At 41.7% G+C, this 26,470-nt stretch overlaps 1 protein-coding gene across 1 annotated transcript in view; it reads left to right on the forward strand.

Annotated features, from left to right (window-relative positions):
* PIGG (phosphatidylinositol glycan anchor biosynthesis class G (EMM blood group)) overlaps positions 1-25,640 on the forward strand; it is a 64,334-nt gene extending 38,694 nt beyond the window's left edge. The window contains exons 12-13 of the mRNA XM_020814909.3: positions 4,965-5,128; positions 20,910-25,640. Of these exons, the coding sequence (XP_020670568.3) occupies positions 4,965-5,128; positions 20,910-21,138 (393 nt within the window). The 3' untranslated portion in view covers positions 21,139-25,640. The remainder of the gene's footprint in view (positions 1-4,964; positions 5,129-20,909) is intronic.
* The last annotated feature ends 830 nt before the right edge of the window (positions 25,641-26,470 follow it).

Genomic DNA, 26,470 nt, shown 5'->3' on the forward strand with positions numbered 1-26,470 from the left:
TAAGATCTAGGTTTTATGGGAGGTTTTTGTTTTGAAATTTACAGCAGACTGGAGGTCTCATGTTGCACTAGTGGTAGTTTCCAGATGCTCTTTAACGAAGGCACCTATGGAGTGCTTTCAGTAATTTAATCAAGAGATGATTAAAGTGTGGTTTACTGTGAGCAGATTCACTTTTCCAAGAAAGAGTCACAGCTAATGCAGTTGGGCAAAGGCACTTTTGGTGCTGCTACCACCACCTGCCTTTACAGGTCCATCCCAGAGTATTCCTGTGCAGTGGATCTTATTTTTCATACAGAACACAGCTATACAGGAAAACACCCTTATCCATGGGATCAGGACCTACTGATTCACTTTCCCACGGTTTAATATTAAAATATATTTTTTAAAAATCTAGGAAAAAAGCTGTTTTCACATGTATTACCAGAACCAGCCACAAGATGGAGCTAAAGACCATACTATGAATAGTTGATGAAGTATACATAACATTGTCTCTGTTGCCCTCTAGTTGCCAGTTCTGGTAATGCATGTGAATTTCTTTCTGTCGCCCCCCCCCCTTACCATCCTACATATATGTTTACTGTTCTCCATTTTCAGTATCCACAGGTGGGCTTAGAACCAATCCCCAGTGAATATGGGGGTTCTACTGTATCTCAAATCCCAGCTTCGTTTGTGTCTTAAAAGAAGCTCCTTTGGTATTTGGGTTCTACCCCCCCAAGAAGGCATATGAACCCTTTCTCTTTTTCTAAAAGGCATTTGACTGGGTTAGTTAAAATGTCTATTGCTTTTTAAAGCTGGTTGTGAGATTTTCCTTTTATTTGTGTGTGTGGGTTTTTTTTGCCTATCATATTTTTCTAAATTAAATTACTTTTAAACTGGTGCTATCAGAGATGAAGAGCAGCCTGCAGAATTAAATCACAGGATAAGCGGTGTAGCATTGTGATAGCTTTAGATTTTTAGGCAAGGTCTGTTCTAATTAAATCATTTAGAAAAGGCTTACATCTGAAGGATTTTAAGATCATGTTCCTGGAAATCTTAACATTTTATTTAAGATAAGAAAAAAAAACTGGATTGAGTCGTTTTCAAAGATTAGTTGTAGTGCTGGTAGAATGTGTCATCATTTGCAAGGGAGAAAAATGGTATGAATTTTTGACTGCAATTTTACCTTTTTCTTCTAGAAATATTTGTATCTGGAGAACACTGATTTCTTTTGAATAATTGAAAAATACCCATATGCAGAAAATCCCTATTGTATGTAGTGTACCATGTGTTATTACTAGACATGGGGATGAATATAAAAATGAGTCAGTCTATTCAACAAATATCCCTGGTTCGTCAGATATTTGTTGCTTCGTATTCTTGCAGGCCAGAGACCCTGACAAATACAAAGCAATTAATATAATCCTTTTCTGTTTGTCCTTTCGTTCCCTCTCTGCTTATGCCCCTGCAGATCAGTTGATCCCTTTCCCCCTCTTCCTATGCCGCAGTGGCATAGGAAAGCTGTGGGGTCTGGGACTTTTTATTATTATAATTTTAGATAGCTCCAGGGCTGTCTAAAAAAAAAATTAAATGAACCAATGAATTGCTACGTGGTTCATGGGGCCACTGGGGGGCAGTTTGTGGTTCACGAACCAAGACGAACTGCCATTTTGGCACTTTGTCCCCATCTCTAGGATCCAGTAACGAACTGCTTGTCTACAGTTTCTCTGCGTAATGGTTCTTTAAACAATAACACATACGTATTATGTATCTTATGCCTGGCTGGATAGCTAAGTGAGGTACATTTTGTAGCAAAGTCAGAGCTTGTGCAAGCTACATAGTCAGTCCCAGAGCCACCCCCAGAAGAAAAGGTTGGTAAACCAGTGCTGAGTTCCTTGTTATCTACGATTAGCGATTCTGGCAAAAGAAAATAAGTTTTATTTGTGTATATATCAATGACTTGTGGTTTAAAGCCTGCCCAAGTTCCCACAACATGCTGCAAGGTATAAGTTCTTCTGGTGTTTCTCCACTATTAATGGAAGTGCACACATCGCAGCCCATCCCCTTGGAAGTAATTAAACTTTCTTCCCCTATGTTTGCATTAAAAGAAGCTTGAGGGATTAGCTGCAATCTGTTTTAGAAAGATCACTCATGTGATTTAGTCGTATCGTCTTAATTTGAAACTTGGAAAAGCCTTGGGAATACTATTTTTGGAATACTATTAAATTAAACTCTGTCTCATTTTCTTGTATTGCTTTTATCTTGAACTGCTAGGAACTGAGCAGGGTTGGCATATGTGTGTGTTGTGCCTTTATTTCAAAACATGAAAGCTCTTTTTTCCTTTTGTGTGTGTGTATTCCTGGTCTCTGTGAATCAAGCAAGCAAACAAAAGAAGTTGATTGCGTGGCACACAGGCCATTGCAACATACATCAGATAAAACAATAGCAAACTATATAAACAATAAATATAGTCCATTATAATATAGTACAATAAAATATTAAAAGCCATTTGGAATCAAATGAGGTTGATTCCTATTAAGGCACAAATTCTCTGGGAATCACTTATGGGGACATCAGGGCTGAACATAAGACAAGACCCTCAACTACAATGATGGTCTTACGAGTCAGTTTTGCCCCAGTATAGAAGGAACCAGATGGGCCTTGCTGTTGGACAGGAGAGACTGCCCACCTTGAGTTGCAGATTTTGGAAAGTCTCCAATGGTTGAAATCCTTTTGTGAAATTTTATTTTATTTTATTTTATTGTGATTGATTGATTGATTGATTGATTGATTGATTGATTGATTGATTGATTGATTGATTGATTGATTGATTGATTGATTGATTGATTGATTGGATTTTTATCCTGCCCTTCTAGACTATGTCTACTCAGAGCGGCTCGCAATAAAATCATTCATAAAACAATTAAAACCATGAATTAAATCGACAATGTTAGTATTGATCAAGATGGAAAATAGAACAAAAGACTAAATAAAAGTAAGAGTCAAGTATTGACAGGAGGGAAGGCCTGCCTAAAGAGCCAAGTCTTTAATTGGCTCTTTAAAACACCCAGCGAGGGTGCAAGGCAGATCTCTGATGGCAAGCTGTTCCAGAGCCTAGGGGCCACTGCCGAGAAGGCCCGGTTTCTTGTTCTTTCTTTCCGGGCCTCTCTCAGCATTACGCTGTGCAAATAGGGTGACATCATCATCTGATGACCAGGAGATTTTCTTTAAATTAATTGGAAGCTTCCAATCCCTCCCCTTCTGGTTCTAGGGCTCCTTCTGGACCTGGGAAGCCTTTGGGAGTCTTAGGACAGCAAAGGGAGCTCTTAATAGCTGGAAATCACTGCCAGATTGCCCCCGTCCTGAGACATCAGTCTGGTGACAATTTTGGCTAGTAAATGCCCTCTCCAAATCAGACATATATATCTAATTGCATTTTAAATACTGTAATTTATTGAATTTTTGCCTGCATCTGTCTTTGAAATATTTTAAGTCTCACTGAGTTCTTTTATTGGGAGAAAGGCAAGATAATGATAAGAGAAATTAATGTGTGCCTTGTCTGCACAATGAAGAAGTTTGCCCTCACACCTGGTTGTACGTAAACCATATCCACCAGAGTGGTTTGTGAACTGGTTCTCAGAGTAATATGACAGATGTTGAATATTGTTACTGAACAATGCAATCTGCTATGCTTTTGATCTGTTTCAGTCTACCTCTTGAAATAGAACCTAGTTCTCATGAATGTTCTATTTATTTTGCGTCTAATGCATGTTCAAACATTTATCACGAACAAAAGAAAGCATTAGTCTGCCCAGCTAAAACCTGCTGTTGTAGCAGATAGACATTGTGTCACAGCCGCCTCAACAGTACTCCCATCTTTCAGTTTTGGTTCTTCGTTCAAGGCGATATTTGTGTATGTTCTTGAGTTTCTTGGACAATGGTTTCTGTGCAGCTGTCACATTCCTGGAAACGGAATTTGTCTGGCACAGCTTAAATATTTAAAATGTAATAACTGAATGGTACATTACTTCAAGGTATTTAATGTTCCAAATTACAAAATCAACTGAGGAACAGGAAGCAAATTCACTTAATATGAGGGCTACTGTACATACATAACTTACAAAAAATGACAAGTCAGGCCTTACATTTTGTGTTTTTGAGAGAATCTTTAAAAACTACGTGTCTTTTTTTAAAACCAAGAGTAGCTAATATAGTCCTCTCCCTTTATTGCCAACCAATTTTCCATTTGGGCTTGTTTCAAATTGATCCAGGGGCTTGAGGGCTTGTGGTCCTACGTGGGCTTCTCCCAGTGCCTGACGTGTTTTAATCCCATAGTCCTTCGGTGTTGACCATAATAGTGATTTCTCCCATTTACCTCAGCTCCTCACTTCCATGTTTGAACAACGAAGACCTTGGCAATTAGATGTAAGAAACAGCAGGAACATCCTTGAAGGCTACATGAGGGGCAGTATCAGGAGGAATTGGACCCAAACTGTGATCTCCTATAGCAGGAGGTTGAACCTGATGATCCTTCAGCTGTCTTCCAGCTCTGTGATTCCTCTAGAAATATTAATGTCTTGTGCAATACATTTATTTTCCATTTGAGGAAACAAAGCATTGTGTGGTAGCCAGTGAGGAGGTGAGGTTGAGAAAATAATACACTTCCTACAGTGCTATGGCACTGAGCAGTTGTCGCCTCCTCTCTCATACACACCTACCCACAAGTGTATGTCGTGTTTTAAAAATTGTTACTGGCTTTCCTTAATGTCACACCAGAGCCTTTGTTCCTTTTCATGCTGGAGACCAGAGATGAAAGAGTCCTTTGCTTGTGAGTCAGCTTCAGAAGGCAAAATAAATGGAGGATTTTTCAGGACTGGGTCTGACTGAATCCTCTAATTGCCACTTGTCTGTTCTGATTATTAAATGATCATAGAGACTCCCTCCTTTGCATGCTTGTCTATTTTTTCTGTGCTTTCTTTTTCTTCCAGGGTAATTCAAACAGCATTGCCTCTGTGGATATTTCTGCTGGTTTTGTTGGACTGGACAACTATGTAGAGATCCCAGCCATCATCCTAACTGGATTTGCCACGTACTCAGGACCTTTATTGTGGGCCATTCATTTGCTGTGCTATTTAAGTTCAGAAGTTAACAGGTAATTTTACATTGGTCATGGCTTAGAAGAATCCAACATGGATATATTTCATTTTGCATTCTGCATGTGCTGAACATTATGGTGAATGCTCCAGTGAACTAGGAAGCCCAGAGGCAATAAAGATATTTTGGTAAGGGCATGGTCTTCACCTTACTTTGGCTGAAAGAATGAACATTTGTTGGTGAGGACTGACGGGAGAGAAGAAAAAACCTGTCCCTGATTTGGCTTGTAGGACCTAGGTGGGAGCAGCCTTTAAATACAATGCTGGTTGTATGATGGTAAGCTGTAATTTCATGGAGGGGAGTACTAGTGGTTAGTGGAAGGGGTAACATGTCTCTGTGTTGATACAGTTCCTGCAAATGCCCACCTCATCCCTTATACCAGCTTTACAAAAGGTTTATAGCAGGGACGGGGAACCTTTTCCCCTTTGGGTATGTGCAATCCATTGTGAGAAGATGGATAGAGCCAAAATATACATCCACATTCAAGTCAGAATGTGACTTCATCTAGTGCAGAGAATCAGTGTGAGTTGTTCATGGAGGAAGATGTGATTTAACCCTCCACATGCCATGTGCTACAATTTGGAGGAAAAAAGCTAGAGGGAGTATGGCTTGGTGGGGAGAGAGGGATTGCCGCCTACAGGGAATGCAGCTTAGACTGAGGTGGTGCTGGGAAGTCTGGTGGGGGACCTCTGAAAGCAGCACTGGCCTCCCGGGGCTTGTCCAGCACGTAAAAAGGCAGGGGGAAAGCACCATTTTTGAATTTCCCACTTTTTCCCCCTGCCTTTTTTTGTGCTAGGCAAGCCTCAGGAAGCCTCTTAGACGCAGTGCTGATCAGCTGAGAGGCGGAGAGAGGGGGGCTCAGGAGCGGAGACACCACAAAATAGCTGCTGCCTCCCTGTTGGTTGCTGACTCTCAATTGTTTGGTGCTCTGTCTGGCTGTTCTGGGGCTACAAAGGCACTGTGAGGAGCGGGGCTCAGTCTACTGTACCTGGCTTTTTGCTGACTTTTTTTGGGTTTCTGACTCCCCCCCCCATAGGAATGCATTAAATTTCAATGCATTCCTATGGGAAAACGCGCTTCGCAAGACGAAATGTTCGCTAGATGGCATTAACCATGGAACGGATTAATTTTGCCTTGTGAGACACCACTGTACTTTAATTGTGACTTATTACTGGACTTCAGCCACTGTATTTTGCCGCCCAGGCCTTCCATGTTCACTCTTCCCAGTACTTTGTTTTAGGGCTCCAGTAAGTTAGTCACTTAACATCTACTAAAATTTTTGAATGTAGCGATTCTCACTAGACCACATATGATTGTTTGGTTTTTTGAAATAAATACTTAGTGTTTAGTATTTTACACATCTGTAGGCTCAGTGGATTGCTGCATGTTTCAGTTATATGATATACTAGCCTGTTGGCTCTAAATGAAGGTGGTCATGATGTGCCAGATGAAATGAAATGAGCCATCCTGAAAACAGAATTTGTAGGAGCTTCCAAGTAAGAGTCAACCACATTTCCCTGGTATTCTAGTTTCCTATGTGAATGGGAGTTATGTGTAAATCCTGCCTGTCATATTCTTGGCATCAAAAAGCAGAAACATCAATGCTTGCAAAAGAAAGCTATCCTGTAGCTAAGTACTATGCTGTCTTGGGCATCTCAAGGAACTCACTTGGGAAATGCAGCAAGTGGCTGGCTCTGGTCACTTGGGGGGGGGGGCACATGAAAAATCTGAACTGTGTTTGTGGGCCGAACCAACTTTACTTAAAAATAAAATGAAGCAGTGATGTTATGACTGTTTTTATTTTAAACTTGTTAATCTTCACAAATACTAAAGAGTATTTTTTGTGGTATGTTAAAGATAAGCAACTGATCAACTTTAGACAAAAAGCTATAAATGGTTTTGATGTTCAAAACTGTCCGCGGGCCGTTATGTGGCCCTCGGGCCGCGGTTTGGCCAGGTCTGGTTTAAGAGAAGAGAGTGGCAGGCCCCTGACAGAGGACTCTCTCCGAGATGGCCCTACTGCTGTTATATCTGAGTTTAATGACAACTAGCATAGCTTTTCCGTTTCCCCCAAAACTTGTGGAATCGGTTCATGCCATTTTCAAGTGTACTTCTAAAGGAAAAGGAAGTGTAGGCTCCCTGGCAGTTTTTATCATCCCCAGCCAAATTTTCATTTGGTATTTTTAAAAAATCGAATTTCTACAACTGGGAAGCTTCCAGTCATGGCTGTTCACCTTTTAAATAGGCTGCAAGCTCCCCAAATGCCCATTTAATTGCCTGTCTGTAAAATAGTGCCAAATGGCTTTGTTTGTTGAGGTTATTTGCTGTCCTTGCCGCATTTGTAGAGACTTGTGTTGGGAAATGTTTGTGCCATTTTTATGTGCATCCTCTAGGATGCCTTGGCACATAGTGGAATATTTCCTGCATGGCAAGCCTGGTCAGTCCATGTTCCAGGCTGCTCCTCTTGGGGAGTTCCTCGAAAGCTTGCCAGGGTTGCTCAGTGAGAAGATCAGTGAATGACAGACAGCGTGCCTGCGACCATGTCGCCAGTCCTGGAATGCACACCGTCAGCAAAGTGTTGGCTGCCTTCTTGGAACAGTTTATTTAGCGTGACAAGAGATGCCTAAGCCTTTGTGGGTTCTTCTTTCTCCAACTTTCAGAGAAAGAGAAAGTGGGATGGCAACTCATCCCTCTGTCAGGAGCACATCTGCCAATTGCAGACATGCTGATGGCCCTCTGGGCCTAATTCAATTTCAGTTTCAGAACCTTTACTGGCATACAGTACAAGAGAGTGAGATACAGTAAAATGTTAAAAAGCATATATGCCACTTATGCCGGGGGATACCCAGATTACATCGCTAGGGCTCAGTGGTGTGTGATAGCATAATGCGATGCCTCAGCATGGTGGAATGGAGATATCTGGCTGTTGTCTGGGTGAGTTCCTTATTACTGCCCCTCAACAGGTGCCGGATTTTATCTGGGTCGTCCCAGCCAGAATGGGAGAAAAGGAAATGGCTCAAGTATTGCAGGTGGATCTTCTGATACCACATACAGTAAAACAGCATGTGCTGCAATGATTCAACAGCTTCCTGGCCACAAGGGCACACTCTCAGCTCTGTGGGTAATCCCCTAAATCTGCCCTGCACCAAGTTGGAAGGTACAACATTGCACCTAGCAAGAGTGAATACCCAGCGGTCCTGGGGTGATCTAAACAATAAAGATAATCCGTTCTCCTAACATGGGAGAGGGGAAGCTGGAAGTATAGTGGAGAGCAGATTTTTAGTGCAGCAGTATACAGGGTTTGCCCCTCAATATCATAGAATCATAGGAAAGTGAAGTTGGAAGGGGCCTACAAGGACATCAAGTCCAACCCTCTGCTCAACGCAGGAATACAATCAAAGCATATCCGCCAGGTGATTATCCAAGTTTTTCTTGAATGGCTCCAGTGTTGGAGCACTCACCAACTCCTGAGGTAACTGGTTCCACTGCCATACTGCTCTAATATCCAAAACTCTATTTTTGATTATGTGGAATACCTAGGATGGGGGTATTGAGTCCAACAGATCTGATGACAACCTGAGAGTCTTGATTTTCTTGATGAATAGGCCAAACCCTTTGGAAATACATTGTCAGAGAGCAGTGCCTGAAACATAATGTCCTGGACCGAGAAAAAAACATCCTGACTCAGTAATTCAAGGTGTTGCTTTTAATCTTTAAAGCCCTGTTAATTAAAAAGCCCCTGGGTTGGGTTCTGGGTCATATGTGAGGCCACCCAACTTTGGGGCAGTGAGAAACCATTGGAAGACTCACAGGGTCTGCCCCTGTAGTGATATTATTTCCACCATACCTGCGTGTTGTGCCAGAGGATTTCAGCCAATAGATTGGATTGCATTATGTGAAATATAAAATAGTGGTTCTGAGCTGGTGGAGCGTGCCTCTCAGAGGGGTTGTATCGGAATTTCAGGGGAGGCATGCATAATTTAAACGGAAACATACAGGTCAGAATCCTGCAAACAAAAATCAGAGAATCATGCAACTTCACCCCTCTCCCATCCTGTGATCAGTTGCATGCAAAGTTTGCAACCAGAATTTTATTTAAAAAAAAAAGACTTCAGCACAGACAAATCTAAAAGATCCCACACTAGAAATAAAAACTGAATCTGTAAAATCCGAGAGAAAGTTGACTAAGCTGTAAGAAGAAACTGGGATTTATAATACATCAGTTGTAATGAGCTAGTTGTGTACATACACACCCTGTTCATCCATTGCTCATCTAGGAAGTAACAGCTAGGAACAGATGGCCAGCTGCTGAACATTTTCTAAAGCCATGAAGTTCTGCTTGTGAGTAAGGTTATGCCTTTTCAGGAAGGTCTTTTTCAACAACAACATCAACATCAACAATGTTGCAGATCTCAGAAATGACACCATCAGAGCTACAAAAAACCCCACCATATATACTGCCCCGATATTTAATAGACACATAGGTTTTTAGTTAAAACTGCTTTGGGAACAATATCAAGAGGTTTCACACAGTGGTATAAATAGTTGCAGATCTCAGAAATGACACCATCAGAGCTACAAAAAAAAAACAGCATACATACTATACCAATATTTAACAGATACTTAGGTTTTTGGTTAAAACTTGTATCTGTTATATAATACCAGTCAATGTTTTTATAATTTTGATTGATTGTGTCTGGTATGTTAGAATAATAATAGAAAAACCTTAAATCAACTACAGTCCTTAGCATAATTTGTTTCTTAGCGCAGTGGTTTGCAAATGATGAGTTGGAATTCCCCACCTGTTTCCCAAAAGCTTTATTGGTGTTGGAAAGTGGCTGAAGAGCTAAGGGCTGAATCCTTCAAAGCAGTGGTCCCCAACCTTGGGCCTCCAGATGTTCTTGGACTCCAACTCCCAGAAGCCTTCACCATCACCTCTGCTAGCCAGGATTTCTGGGAGTTGAAGTCCAAGAACATCTGGAGGCCCATGGTTGGGGACCACTGCTTCAAAGGTATTGCTATGTCAGAGGTAGTTTTCAGATTGGTATTGGGTGAATGGATGAATCATGATGATATGAATCGGCTGGTAGGCTCTTTAGGAAGAAGCATGTTGAAATGTTAGACCGAGACATGTTGTCACCTTTCTTCTTTTAAAGTATGTTTCTTTGTTTGAGAAATCTGGCTGCCTGTAATTTTTTCTTTACAAGGACTCAGATGCAACATGATGCAAATATCAAATACAGCACAAAACAAAATCCTTAATGAAATCAGAAAGCCAATAAGATAAGCATTAAAATATTAGCAAACAGCATCAGAATGACAACATGAAAAGCAGTTTCATAACACTGTCTCTAAACAGTCAGGGAATTATTGTAATTACATTACCATGCAGTTTTAATTTATTGCAAATCATTTGACAAAGGAATGGATTTTCTGCAGCTTTCAAAGCCAACTAACACCAAGCAACTTGCAAGTTATCTTGGGTTGTTGGTTTTTTTTGGAGGGGGGGGAGCAAGTCAGCAATGGCTTTTTAACAGTGTGAACCCCACTGACCCTAGCTGCATCTGCAGGGGCTTCTTCTACCCTTCCTGAATCCATAGGTGACACAAAACGTCGTTCAATGCAGAGGAGGATGGGGGGAAACAAACCACTTGTTGCTGCCTTCAGGACTTTTCCCTGCATTTCCCTCAGTCTTAAGTCCAAGTCCGAGGACCTTCCAGTTAATGTCCCAAGTGCTTTTTCCCCTAGTAAGATTCTTTCATGCCAGCAGGAACCTCAAAGCCCGCAACAGGGAGGGTTTATATTCCCTCACCGTGGGCAGCAATGATAGTCCCAGCTTCTCTGATGGGGTCATCCCTTTGAGGTCTGGGGCTGGGGCTCCTCTTGCCTTTGTCTTCTCCAGCATCTTAGCTGAATGGTGATTGCTTCTCCCAGCCCTTATTCTCAGGGATGAGCTCTCTCTGCCTGGTGCTTCCATTTCCACCAGTAAGGGCCAGGGATAGGGCCAAGGGTTAAGGCATCTCTCTACTTTGGCACCCTGATCTGTACCAGGAACCTGAGCCAGGGTCTTCCCAGTTGCCTGGGTGTTCAGTTACTTTAAGAGGGTCTTTTTCAACATAGAAACACTCACTGGGGTCCTCTAGGGCTTCTTACCAGGTTCCCTCCCCCTCTTCCTCCTCTACTATCACAACTGGTAGCAGGTCTCCTTTCTGGACCCCCCTGCTGCACTCTCTCTCCTGGAGGCTTCTCCTTCCTCTCAGCCTCTAATGTCTCCCTTGTATCTTGCAGCTCCCACTGGCTGGCTGTCCCTCTCTCCTCTGGGGGGGGCATTCTCAACTGCTGCCTCTTCTATCTCCATCCCCTGCTTTAGCACCCCAGATTCTCCCAGCACCCAGTCAACCCAGAAGGAATCGTCTAGGTCTACTGGGAAGCTCATTGTCTAGAATTCCCTATTGCTAGGGCAAAGAGGAGGCGTCTGTGCCACTGACATCTTCCTCACTCGCACACTCATACAGCCACCTCACTAGCTCCAAAGACTTGATTCTGAAGTCACACAGAGACGCAGAAGGGACACCAGTGGTAGATCTATGCCTATTGCAGCATCTGGGATAGAAGTACAGTAGGTCTGCCCCAAAGGGGTATTATCACCTGGTTCTAAGCTACCCACACCAGGAGATATAGGGGATAAGGATCGCTCTGGGGAAAAAAAGAAACCTAAAACAAGTAATAAAAATAAGATAAATTTATTTACAAGATTTTAAATTAAAGGAATTATGTTGAAATCTACTAGTATCAGCTCTTGAAATAAACATTGGACAAATCTTTGATTTTAATTTTAAACTATGTTAAAAAAAGAGAAGGCAACATTTTCTACTATTTTATTTATTTATTTATTTATTTATTTATTTATTTATTTATTTATTTATTTATTTATTTATCTATTCATTCATTCATTCATTCATTCATTCTATTTATACCCCGCCTATCCGGTCATTGTGACCACTCTAGGCAGCTACTACAAACGGAAAGCACAGAACAGCCATTTATGAATAAAATGTAAACCTGAATTTTATTACATCAGAATGGCAATATTCTTACCTGAGCAGCTGGGTTAAATCTCCTGCTCCACTAATTGTTTGACAGCAAATAGTGTTCAGCTTCTTGAAGTAGATTGTTGGTTTAATGTATTCGCAAAGGCTTTCACGGCCGGGATCTAATGGTTGTTGGGGGTTTTTCGGGCTCTTTGGCCATGTTCTGAAGGTTGTTCTTCTCCTTAGCACAACAATACACCAACAACAAGACACACTAATCACCCATCTACAGAAAAAGACAAAAGCCTATCTCAGAGCCATAAATACTGCACTCCCAAGCCAACTACACCAGAGCACACAGTGCTTTCCTCTGAAGATGCCGGCCACAGGGACTCGCGAAATGTTAGGAAGAACAACCTTCAGAACACGGCCAAAGAGCCTGAAAAACCCACAACAACCATTAGATTCTTGGTTTAATTGTTCAAACCTTCTCTCTGCCTTCTGAAACATAACCACATGGTAAAATTTAGTCCCCTTGTTTAAAGAGCATCCTTTTGAGGGCTCTTTCACAGTCTTTCAGAGTAGCTAGTTCTGTTTCTGTGGAGAGCATAAAATTAACATGAATTTCTTGAATGTTTTTATTTTAAAACCTTCAGATAGTGAACAAGATAAAGGTATGAATAAATAACATTTGTGTCCACACTCTAGAAATGCAAAAATTAAAAGCACCTAAAAAGCAATGTAAGTGGATCTTAGAAGGACAGTGTGAAGTGCCACGTTATTGTATATAATAATTAGCAAATGGCCAGACTGTGTTTAATACTGCTGAGCTAAACGTTTGGGTTTTTGCCTCCCTTGAATAACACAGTTGGGATTTCAAGTGAATGCTGGAGCCAAAGTGACAGCTTTACTTCTCCCACCCCGAGTGTCGTAAAACTGTCACTTTCACTTCTGAGTATTCCTTTGAAATCCCGACTCTGTTAACGAAGAGGAAGGCAGAAGCCAAATGTTTAACTGAACAGTGTTAAACTAGTGTCTGGCCATGTGCTTCTTTCCATATCTAAATGTACAGGTGTGCAGTTTTTCTTTGGATACATACCGACTCCAAAGTCTTTTCACCCTTTTATTTTTTTAAATCCTTTCCCCACCCACTCAACTGAAAAATAGGTGGTAATCCATTGCAAAGCAACATTCGGGCAGTTTTAGTGCCAACAAAATTTTCATTCCTGTATGCTGTTTCCTTCCATTCTATCTAGAACAAGGCTTAAAACAGCAGATGGCTCAGTTTAAGCCTGCATTTATCCAAATTTAGAACCTATAAGAAACCTCCTCATTTTAAAAGTCTGGGTCTTAAGGATGCTTGGTAGGTGTATTGGGAGGTGGGGATCAATATGGGAAAGACAGGGTAAGAACAAACCCCTTCTCTCACTAAGAAATCCTGGGAGTCTGAGGAAAACAAAGGAGACAATGTGCAGTCGAAATTGGAATACGAAGAAACCTTATTATATTCTCAAAGGCTTTCACAGCCAGGATCCGATGGTTGTTGTAGGTTTTTTGGGCTGTCTGGCTGTGTTCCAGAACACAGCCAAACAGCCTGAAAAACCTACAACAACCAAACCTTACTAAATTACTCGTTCTTAGTGAAACAGGATTCCTCAATATAATAAGAGAGGTTCTTTAACCCGTGTGAGATTTGCCACAAGTAGTGCCAGGATAAGACAGTTGATGTTTTGGATCAAAGTTTTAGCAACTTGTGTGAAATGACTTTGTGCAGAATTAGGATCCTTGTGAAGCCATGCATGGGCGTACATATAATGCAAGCACTGAAGGACTGGCCAGTTGATTAGAAAGGAGAGACAACCCAGGTGATGCTTCCCCTCTTGGAAAGTTTAGCCCCTTGCAACAAAGCAGGTATCATAGTTTAGTTCTGCAATTTGCGCAATTCATGCAAAAGTTTGAAAACGAATTGAAACCAGCCCCCCAAAAATAAATAAATAAACCCTCAGATGACAGCAGAACTTTTTTTTTGCAGTCTCCTGTTCACTCAAGAAAGAGACAAGGAAGTCTTTACTTCCCTAGCTCTAACATGATATAAGGAGACACCAAGAGAGAGAGAGAGCAGCATGTAGATTTAGCAGGCTAGTAGCATTTCAGAGAGTTGGCTGCTTGCTCTATGGCATGGATTTCTGCCTTTTTGAAAGCCTTTCCCAAAGATGGATACAAGCCTGGTCAATTCATCTCTTCTGGGGGCCTTCCAGGCAAGCTTCCTCTGTAATGTTCTTTGCAGGGCTCCTCAACTCTAAAATCAGTTCAGTGAGAGAGGGAGCAAGAGTGAGAGGTGCTCCCTGATAAGGGTGAAGTTTCGGAATGGAGCGAATGTATTAAGAATTGCTGAATTAACCTTGGAATCGGAGGTACAAGGAAGGGTTGGGCAACTAGTCAGTAATCCTAGTCCATTGTGCCCGTTCTGTGCCTCTACTTTAAAGGACACCAACCTGTTTTCTTAGAGTCCAGTGACCTGCTCAGCTGAAGAATGTTGGGAATTTTAAAAATGTCTTTCCTAAATAGGAAGAGCAAATGTATGTCTTCATCCTATTCCATTTCTGGGGGGTTGTATTGTCTTTGTTCTTCAGTGTCCTGTTCTGAGTAGCCACAGCCTCAGAAACTTAAAATGACCCAACAGAATCTTCCCACAGGCATTATATATATATGGTATTTTGATGCTGTTTAGAGTATACAGTATGATTAATTAACATGCCTTATTTGTAGGTAGATCCCGTTTATCACAGTGATACTTAGAATAGTCTGTTAGGTTGCTCACAATTATTTCCATGTCTCAGGCCCTGTGCGTGGGTGGCTTAAGGGACCTTGTGGGAGATAGGAAGGTTGAACTGGGGACTCGTTAGCCTCTCTGGACGTGCTCATGAGTTGGCAGGAACCTAGATGTAACTGCTTTATTCTCCACTTCCAAGAGTTAAGGGACTAAGATCTGTCTTTTAACTACTGCAGCACACACTGACTTCCTTTCCCCCTCCAGCACCTGATTGAAAAGAAGAACTGGACTCTTCATTTCATCGTATGATTAAAAAAAATATCTATTTTTAGGCCAAAGGGAACCTGTGCTCTCTTTGTACTTTTCTCATTAAATTCAGTGACTAGTCTCTTCCTTGCTGCATCATTTAGTTTACCAAACACTTTGGTATTTCATCTGTGCAGAGACCTATCAGGCCCCTACTGTGCATCAGAGAGATTGCCTGGCCATGTGTAATGCTACTTTGCATTACAAAATCTCCCGTATATACTCCTCCCCACTCTGGTCCTTTATTAAGCTTAATAAGCTGTTCTTCGTGCAGAACACAATTCCAGCTTGGGTTGCGAAGCCTGCATAAATATTTTCTCCCTGCATGCAGAGGCTACGTTGTTAGGTTTCCATAACAGCCGCCAAAAAAATGCAAGTCTTATTGATCACAGTGTGAATGGTTCTTGGGTAGACTAGCACAGCTTTGGGGTTGACTTTGGTTCATCAGCAGGTTAACTTTGGAAGACATGGGAACCATAGGAAAGCATGGTACTAGGGAGGTCTCACTTCAGGTCACAAATAGGAATGTTTCCTTATATCTTTCCTCCCCTAACCCCTCCCACCAATAAGATGCAGGGGACTAGCAGTTGCTAGTTAAATCAATGAAATTTGTAAGAGCAGTGTGTGTCTTCAGTTTCAATCCAAAATTAAATCCTTCTGGCCTTAATCTTATTGTCAGTGCTGCGAAAACACCCATCCAGTCTGGCATGTCATAAGCAACTGTATGAATGAATTCTGTGTCCCTTTTCATTCAGGCACTCTTGTGCACACTGGTTTATCTGAACTAGTTCCTAGCACACATGCTCAGATGCTTTTATGCCAGTTGGCATACATCTTATTTATAATGTAGCCTAAGGAGTCCCCCATGTGTCTTACAGCTGATAATCAGTGATGAGCTCCAGAAGTGCGCATAAAAATCACAGTTCACTGTTCCCGTAAAGCTATCATCTTCAGCTTCTCAGTGCCAGGGGGCAGCACAGTGTTGCACAAAAAGAGAGAATTGCCTCTTTTCGCTTGGCTGTGGAAGAGCCAGTTGGCAAAGGACCAGTGAAAACGACAGCCAAATGGCTCAAGCTCAGTACGGTAGATCTTCTGCCAGCTTAGGTGGCTATGATCTTGACCGTTCCATCTTTATTAATGAATTAGGATTGGCCTGTCACCTTTTGGCACTTAAAATCTCTGCCTCTGTGCAATGTAGTGGGCTGTTTAAGTCGTTTGCCAAAAACCATAAAGTGCCTTTGGGCTCTTCCTCTTTGGCCTTTAATATCAAACTGAATATCCTACCCAATAATCTTGTATGAGATCTCCCTGACAGTCCAAATGGAATGGCACTCTGCCATATTCTAGTATCCTCCAGTTTTTAATTCCACCTTAAACAAAGGGAGCTAGCTGGATGCCCTCACTCATTCAAGAGGATTTGGATCTGCAGTACCAAGCATGATTTTTTTTCAAAAAAAATGGGTATAATGACCAAGAATGCTTAACTGAGCAGCCAGTTTTTAATTCGAGTTTGTAACCAGCATATTGAGCCAAGAGGAATACCGAGGTAGGGCTAAATCAAGTGATACTTTTCCATCTTGATGTTGAAAGGAAGGTCAAAGAGAAAATGTCCTATAGTATAAGAAGTCAGTGTATGCTGCAGTAGTTAAAAGACAGATCTTAGTCGATTGCAGGACCCCCAAAATAGCTCCGTGAAGTCATGTCTTTGGCCCTTCTCCTAGACATGGCTTGTTTGCAATTGCAAGCTAATAGAACAGAAGTGGGGAGAGCCTGAACATTTCTAGCTCAGAGTTGTATCGCAGGCATCATCAAGATATAAAAAGACAACTGGAAGTAAGGGAGCAGAAAGCCCCAACATTTCCCCTTCACCATTTTAAAAATAAAATTGGTTAATTTCTTAGCAAATGTAGCTGAAGTCCAAGTAAAAATTGTGCCACTTGACATTTGACTCAGTAACTTCCACTTGAGTTGACCAGGTTGTGGGGTTACCAAAATCTTTTGCTTGGAGAAAGAGCCTCCTTAGTTATTCTCCTCAGGAACTATGACATTGCTTCCATACAAGCTTGACTAGGGAGAGTCTCCACCTAAAAAAATCTCTTTGCACAGAAAGTAATGGCTGCCTCGGGGGTTTCTGCATCTTTGGGCTGGCCATCGCCATTTCCTTAGGCTGTGTGCTGCTGGAGCACCACTGGTCATGGAAGGTCTTTTTCTCATTCCCACGGGCCACAGCAACATGGAACCCAGTGTTAAGTACAAACGACCTGCCTGCATAATTGTCTAATTCACTGCAAAGTTGCTGCAAGTGTCATGGCGTCACTATCTCAGCCTAGTATACCTTTCAGGTTTGCTGCAGTCATAGTAAATAGTCCCACGTGTACTGCTGAGAGCTCCATAGAGGGAGGACAAAACTAGACATGTGGTAGATTATGTTACCTGGGTCATTGTAGCAGCCATTGTGACACTTGTGGTTCTCTGTACTTTTCCGTGAAACTGAAAAGTTAATATCAGAATGGTTTCAGGCAGCAGCAAATCAGTTCAGGGAGTAAATATAAAAAGTGGCCTGCATAGTACTGTTATCTCAAAATACATTCAGGACTGACAGTTAGTACTTGTAATTGATGTACTCCGTCGGCATCATGCGTTATGTGGGCCCCAATGTATAGTTCAACCACACTGCTTCTGTGGCTTCTCTGCATGCATGCATTGTGATGTTGGTGGGAAATGCCTGTTTCTTTGCCGCAGCCGGCCTCCATTTTCCTTGGTGATTCTGTGGCACTTTCTAGGCTACAAAGAGTTTGTGCAAAACTCTGTACAGGCTTCTTTCTCATGGTCCTGTGGGAACTGACATTAGTGCCAAAGTAACACTTGGTGCTTTGCACCTCTGTTACAAGGCAATACCTGTCTTGCTGAGCAAAATGGTATTTTAGGGAAACTTGCCCAATATAATTGATTTATTCCATAAGGAAGCCTTGGCATTCTTTCAAGGAAACCCAAGGAAACCAAAGATTAGGATAGTTACCTTTTTTGAACTACAATGCCTATAAATCTACTGATCAGCCTACAGCCATGCTGGCTGGGAATTCTGAGAGCTGTTATCCAAAAGAAGTACCTTTTGCAAGCATTGATCCTGGGACAACCTTGGGGAACCCATTGTTCATGACATTACTGTTCCTTCACTAGTGCTTAGCAACAAAGAGCTCTCTGAGCCGTTTGCATTCTGGTTCTGACCCATTTCCCCCTCGCTTGAGAGTCATCTTCATGGGGGTGCGAACAGGCTATGAGATGTTTTTATTACCTGACTCATCCTGCCGTGATGGTAATGGCTTTATTTATTTTTTTTCATCACTAGAGTTAAAAGGGTAATGTGTGTATATCTGTACTATGAGGGATGTACAGCTTGAGAGTACCAGCGTTTGGGGATTGGGATGGGATGAGGAGTTGCGGCACTGCTCTGCTTCAGTCACTGCCATATGTTGCTTGCCAAATGATATCCTCAAACTGTTAAGTAGACATCTGGCTTCTTGTCTGGCATTTGGATAGTTCCCATCACTCTAGACAACACAGCAGTAGCACATCAATGAAAACATCTGTGAAGATTCTCAGTCATCCAGGTGTGGTTCTCTGGAAATTGAGTCATGGCAACTGGACTTCTTCCTTCTTAGGTTGAAATGTTTCGCTACTTATCCAAGCACCCAGGTGACTGAAGAAGCTACTGTACTTGGATGAGTAGCAAAATGTTACAACCTAGCAAGAAAGAGCTCCACTTGCCATGACTCAGCTTCCAGATCAATGAAAATACATTGTTTATTTATTTATTCAATTTTTCTACCACCTGAGACTATGCCCTGAAAAGCTTCTGTAAAGAGCATAATCAACAGTTTCTGAACGGTTGGGAGGGAGGGGTCAGGCGCATCTCAACTGGAAGCCCATTCTAAAGGGCCCGTGCCACAACTAAGAAGACACAATGTCTGGTGGAAGTCTTTCTGGCCTCACTTAGTGTGGCACTCTGTAGGAGCATGGTCTGTGAGGAGCTGGTGGCACAGGTGGATGTTCTCAAGGAAAGGCACTCCAATAGGTAACGAGGTCCCAAACCGTGGGAGAGAAGTGAAGACTTCTGTGTCCTTCCAGAGTGGCAACATTTTCCATCTAAAGCATGGTGAAGCATAGTAGCTCTCAATCAGTAGAAATGCGTAAGAAGTCATTTTCTTGTGTCCTGTGCATTACTTGTGAACTCAGCTTTTAAATGTGGATCCTTCTGTAGCTAAAAGGGCATAAGACACAGACAGAAGAGGACAGTAGTAGCAGGTATAAGGAAACCTCAGAAGGACAAAATGTTTTTAAAATATTCCTCAACCCTCCCCCAAAAGTCCAGAAAACACAGCAGAACTGGGGACATTATGATTAAAAGGACCTTGTAGCATTACCTAATTAAAAAACAAACAAAGCTTTTGTAACAAATTAACTGAAATTGCCTAAAGGTATGTACACCAAAAAAAACCTGATGATGCCATTGTGGTTATTCGGGAATTAAAAATCTCCACCACCACCCCAAAATCCCTGAGGCTGTGGGGATCCCTTTCTTAGTGGGGAAGCCATTGGGGGCTATTGGATGGGAATGGGGGGAGCCTTTCATTTAAAAAAATCACTACCATCAGGATAATTTCACCAGCAGAATGATTTTCAGATATTAAAGACTTCCACCCCGTCTCATGACCCCCAGCTGCTTTTCTATGATGAAAGGGATCCCAAAGGAGCTTCAAGATCTGTGGAGGAGAGAGTTGGAAATTCTTAATTTCAGAAAAACTGCTATGGCAGATGTACTCGGTCGTACGTGACAACAGCTCTACTGTTGGATTTTAGCCTTCATGTTGTAACTGCTTGTTGAATGGCTTTGGCTGTAACTCTATAATTGTTGCAAGGCTTGTCTCCCCAAATGTAACTAGTTACAGATAGTTTCATTACCTGTAACTAGTTACCTCCAAGCCGCCAGAGCGGAGAACTAAGGAGAATGTGAATGTATCAAGGTGTTCTGGTAAAAGTGTTGCCTCTCTGCTGACACTCAACAAGACCACTCCACGGTGTAAAATTTTGTGGCAGGTTCCATTTGCAGTCTTGTCATGGGGCCGAGGTGGGTGGACACCTTGATGTATTAAGGGGATCTATTTGTTGTAGGTGCCTTTGGGGATTTCCCTGTATTCACCTCCCTGCAGTCCCTCTGTTGCAAGCCATGATTTGCCCTTCTTTTACGTTAGGGGTGGGTAGGCGGGCAGGCAGGCACCTTGTTGTCCTCCAGATGTTGTTAGACCACAGATCTCCTTAGCATAGCTCACAGTGACTCATAGCTGTAGGCTCATAGCTGTACCTTCTTATCAGTGGAAAGCGATATCTGTGTGGCCAATGCTCGTCCCAAGTAAAGGAGACCAATGGAATCAATTGCTGAATGAGAAGGAAACACTTTTGTCTTTCTTTTTGAATCAGTGGGTTGACTCTGTTTGGGACTAGCAATAGCATAGTGACCTGTGTGGGAATTTTTAGAACAGCATTTTGTCTTTCATTTCTCAGAGAGCCCCCCCCCCATGTTTCTGAACAGATATGAATAGACTGATCTAGACATGACAAATTGAACATACTGTGTTTTGTGTGTGTGTTTTTTTTAACCCCTTTACTAGGAATCCTGGCGCAGTGGGCCATGGCTGTTTCTGTTATGCTCTGCTACGTTCCATCCCAGTTACAGTCTACATCATCTTAGTTACTGGTTTCCGGTACCATCTCTTCATCTGGAGCGTCTTTTCACCAAAGCTTCTCTACGAAGGAGTGCATGTGTTCATCACAGCAGGCGTTTGTGCATTCTTCACGGCGATGGATCAGAACCATCTGCGTAAAGTCCAAGACCATTAGACAGAAGGTGGCGTCATTTCCAGCAATGGACTGAATTCCTCTAGTGTGGAATGTGGATTTTTGCCTTTTGGATTGCCCAGTGAACTTTAAAGATCAGTCTATTTTTAGCAAACATGTTTTATAGATCAGCTGTGTTGCAAAGAGGCCATCCTGAAGTACTGTTGCAGAGATAACAGGGGCGATCTCTCAATTAGAAGTCTGAGAACAGATTGTGAGAGCACAAACCCCTTTACTTTCCCAGCACCAGTTCTCATGATCCACCTTAAGCTTGGTCCAGCATTAGATCTCTGTTGAGCTTAACTGTAGTGAAGACTTCTTTCTTAGTTAGATTCTTGATCAGCATCAGAAGCTACTTAAAGTCTAGGCCAAGGTGTGGCTTGGCTACCCTTACTTAAAACACATATCCACATGGACCATCTAACTATAGTTAAGGTAAACAGTGAAATTAGCTCTGGGAGGCAAAGAGAGAGCATCCCGCATCTGATTGCAATTGAGAGATCACCTCTCTTGCATCTGCAGCAGCCCCAGCTGGATCTGGCTCTGAATATTGGAATGGCAGAAGTCCTGAAGCCTCTTTGCTTTTTTTTTTTTTACTCCTTCGTGTAATTTGTTATTCCACATCCAATAGAAATTTGACAGCCTCTAATTGATTTGGGATGGCGGGCATGTCTCTCTGTCACCAGGGTTGTATCTCATGACGTTTTATTTCACTGTGGTTCCTCATTTCTCATTTCCTAAATGTGGTGGTCTCTTTAGTGACTGAAACGTTACATCACCAGCAAATCTTTTGGAAGACAAATTTGTGGTCCTTCCTCAAAAGGCGAGAGTTGTGACTTAGCACCCCTTGGTTTTTCTTTACTTTTCATGGTACAACAGGAGGGGAAAAATCAGAAGAGGAACAGTAAGTCCACATACAGAACCAACATGTTGGTTTAACCTTTTAAAAAGTATTCTGAGCATGTGAGGCAGCAGCGTTCCCACAGTATCTATTTGAACTGATTCATATAAAATAGAGAAGTGCTATTTTCTCATGTGGAGAAAGGGTGTTATTTTCAGTCCTACCCCTGTCAACACCTCTGCTCCCTGTATTGTTCCCTTCAAAGCCACTTTACGTTGCAGTGCTTTCCGAAGCCTGCGGTTTAGCTTGGGGAAAGGCGTAGGGCAAGAACAATACCCCTCATGGTTCCAGAAGCAGAGGCTAGTTTTGGTGAGATCGTGTCTCCAAAACAATTCCTTGTTCTGAGAATTAAATAGGAAGAACTAATTAGAAATGCACCCTCTCTTCCCATCGCAAAACCAAGGCCCCTCAGGGTTAGGGTGAGTGAACAGTGCATTTGTAAGAAGCCAGTCCCAAAACAATTCAGTTTATTTATTTATTTATTATATTTTAAAAACTGCCCTATAAAGAACAGGTACTCTCAGGGTGGTGTACAAATAGCCAGGATATTATATAACAACAACAAAATTGACAGATAAATGTATTAATAATCAACAAATAACAACAAAACATAATAATAAAAACATCTGGCATATCTTCTGTTAAAGGAAGACAGTTAAATTAAAATTAACCTCAAACTAGCCCTAGCCTCCTAAACTTGACTAACACAGCTCTGTACAACCAGATCGTGTCTACATCTGAAAGGCAATATAATCCTGCTATAATCCAGATAATGGATAGCCAGGCTTGTGAGACTTTTCAGATTATTAGTATTTTCCAGCCGGTTTATCCAACTGAAGAGCCTTTAACCCAAAGGTGGAATGGCCACAGCAATATACTAGTACAGGACCCAATTTAAGACTTAACTATCCTGTCTCATCTTGGTACATTTCCACCCTCCATTTCTTTTGAGACACTGTGAACATAGTCTAACTAGATGTTGTCAGTGGGAGGTTATGGACACATATGAATGTAACTTACAGAGTTTCCTGTAGCTTGATTTGATTATTTTGTTTCTGCAAATAGCAGTCAAAACATATTAAAGCTCTGGCAGAAATAAGCATTTGTCACATCTGAAAAAGTAGATGGGATTCCTTATGAGCATTCATGGAATGCTTTGGAAGTAAAAAGCCTCTAATTCCACTATTTTTGACAGCTGAATCTTGGCATAGGAATGTTATGTATTACATATGTAATTATATAAATTACCTTCCTGTTGGAGAATGTCAGTACACTTGCAACTGACAACAAGCTTTGTGTAAAATAAGAAATACAGCGTCTATGTTTTTTAAAAAGGATTATATTTGTATGCTCTTTCTGGTAACTGGTATTCTCCTGAGTGAGATCTTATTTTCCTCTATGGACCCGGTGAGGTGCCATTTTTCCCTGTGACTCCCTTCAGTGAGGGGCAAGTGGGAGCTGGCAAAGAGTGCTCCCTTGAGGAATCATAACTCCTACTGTATTCATTGGTCTGTCTCATCTGGGAATGGACAGGAAGAGACAGCTGGTACCTAAACACAAGACCCTGGCTCACACTTCATGTCCTGTGTTGTGCTGTCCATGAAGTTGATGGGGAGAAGAATCAAAACTAGTTAACTCGTTAACTGGATTTATTTGCATGTAGTGTTGAAGCACATCTGATATAATTTGGGCTTTGTTTATGTTGTACAAAAATGTGTCATTTGTACATGCCTTGTTGCAAGGGTGGCTACGTAAAGCTTTCCAGATGTTGTCGGGCTCCCAATTTCCACAGGACCTTATCATCAGCCATCTGGGTTCAGAGTTCTGGGAATTGAAATCCAGAACATCTGGAGTGCCAGAGGTTCCCCACCCCTGTCTTATTGGGATACACTTGTTTCTCCTGAGTAGTTGAAGGCAAATGCATTCAGCACTTGTGATTTACAGGGCCTTTTCATCTATAAAGATATGAACAAGGAATCCAAAAAAGGCTAACAGTGGCATTTCCAGCCATACAACTTATATTTTTAAAGGACTCCGTTTGGGCAGAAATCCTGTTGCTTAGCATAGGTAAAGGTAGAGTTTGCCCTTAACATTTAGTCCAGTCGTGTCCGACTCTAGGGCACGGTGCTCATCCCCGTTTCCAAGCCATAGAGCGAGCGCTTTTGTCCAAAGATAGTTTCCATGGTCACGTGGCCAGCACGAACTAGACATGGAACACCGTTACCTTCCCACCAAGGTGGTACCTATTTATCTACTCGTATTTACATGCTTTCGAACTGCTAGGTCGGCGGGAGCTGGGACAAGCGACGGGAGCTCACTCATTGCGTGGATTCGATCTTACGACTGCTTGATCTTCTGACCTTGCAGCACAGAGGCTTCTGCAGTTTAACCTGCAGCGCCACCACATCCCTGATCTTTGCTTAGCATAATAGGTCACAACTAGAGTAGACCCATTACAACAGGGTGGATTTGGTGAGTCAGCTCCTTCCTAAATTGCATTGATTCAGTGAGCCTGCCGTAGTTGTGACTCATCCTGTTAAGCACCAGGATTTTAGCTTTTGATTAATTATTTGCCTGTTATTAAAAGCGAATAGAATTCTATGTAGCAGCTTTAGTTTTGGAGTTTGTTTTTTAAACTAAGATTGTTGAGACTGTGGCATAAAATGTGAGACATTTTACTCCAATTGCTTCTAAAAAGCCCCCTTAGAAATAGCAAGAAAAGGCCATTAGAAACCACTGCTTCTACACAAGTTTTTAAAAAATGTTATTTCGGCTTGTTGTGTAGTGTAGTGATCCCCTTGTTTTCCACCCTACATATGCATATGTTACTTTTACCTCTTTACTTCCAAATTTAAGTAGGGAGGCAGTCATGTTTGTTTCTAAGTTTCCATGTAGAGATTTAGTGAGTACAACCACAAGGCCCATGTGGCTTTCCCCTGACTTTTATTCCTCTATATGTTGCTGCACATCAGTGTGCACAACATTTTGGAATTAGTGCTCTTGAGTAAATGACTGTTTGACTCTTGTTTTAAGAAGCAGAAAATATATTTAGGAAAAACATTGAATTGTGCCCATTGCAAGTAACTCCTGGGTTTATTCACATAATCTTTCTCCATTGTATATATGTTAATATTTTGCATAGCACATCAGGGTTTGTGTGTGTTTGTGTGTTTCTAAAGGCTTTTTTGATAGATGGACATCTTTGTATTTTTGCAGTTTTTGTTTGAGTTGTTTGAAGAGTCTCTTGAAGCCAAGCTAGATAAGGTGTGGGAGGTACAATCATGAATCTCCTTCCATTTCTCCCTTTTCCTTCATTATAATGTTGTTGCTCTTGAATTAGACTGGAGCCATGCATCCATAACCATATTTTTATGTGATGTAAATCAGGAAAATGACTCAGGCATGGGGAGGGTTAAATTCCTTATCCCTTGTGCCAAAGCCCATTCTAGTCATTGGAGTCTAACCCCAGAGCTCCTATATCAGATCTAGCTTGGCTTCTAATGTTTTAGAAAATGTTGAATCAAATATAAATTCTGTTTACACTTGCCCTTCATAATCTCATTTTAAAATGAATCTGTGATCAACCATCAGAAATGATGACCCACTTGATGATGGCACATTGTGTCCAATGGGAAACTACTTTCTACAGATCAGAACAATCAATTGTTTGCAGCATTGGCTTGTAGAAAGAGCAAAACTGGGTTTCCTGTTTCGGATGTCATGAGAAACTGTGGTTTGACAAATCAGGAATTCTTACATTAAGCTGGCGAAATGAAGGAAGGAAGAGACTCAGGAGCACATCACACATCCTCAGTCCCAACTAGGAATGGGATGTGTCATCTAGGACACTGAGTTAAAGCCTGCCTTTCTGTTCGAAAGAATGAAACAGGAGCAATAATATCTGCATGTTGAGTTCATGCATTTATATGCATGGAGCAAGAAGTCATGTATTGCAGTCGTGTAGCTATAAGTCAACCAAAGAATGCATCTCTTTTTGATTTCCATGAAGAATTCTTGGTCCATAACTCTCAGCCTTCACTCCTGCAAGTTTTGAGTATACTGATATTTTAGGTGCGCCAAACGTAATTCCTTCCTTTCTTCGTTGCACTTCTTTAAACCACCGTGAGGTCAGTGGTGCCAATGGAATGTGTGTTGGATTGAGCTCCTAGGTTCTATGCAGGCTCTGTTAGTTGCAAATCAGTATGTTTTTATTCTTACAGAAACCAATTCGTTTCCCTCCTTGTTCTGGAAAGGCATGAGTTTAAAAATTGGAAGTGTGATTTTCTGTTTGTGGTTTTAAATTGTCTACCTGTCCCCTCCAACTCATTCACCACCACTAACTGCCTTTTAAATCATTTGGCTTAAAACCACTTACTTCTCTATTCCTCCCAATCTGGAAGAGTCACCCTAAGACGCCTTTGCAGTATTTCCTTC

The sequence above is a fragment of the Pogona vitticeps genome, chromosome 2 (genome assembly GCF_051106095.1).
Source record: "Pogona vitticeps strain Pit_001003342236 chromosome 2, PviZW2.1, whole genome shotgun sequence".
NCBI lineage: Eukaryota > Metazoa > Chordata > Lepidosauria > Squamata > Agamidae > Pogona > Pogona vitticeps.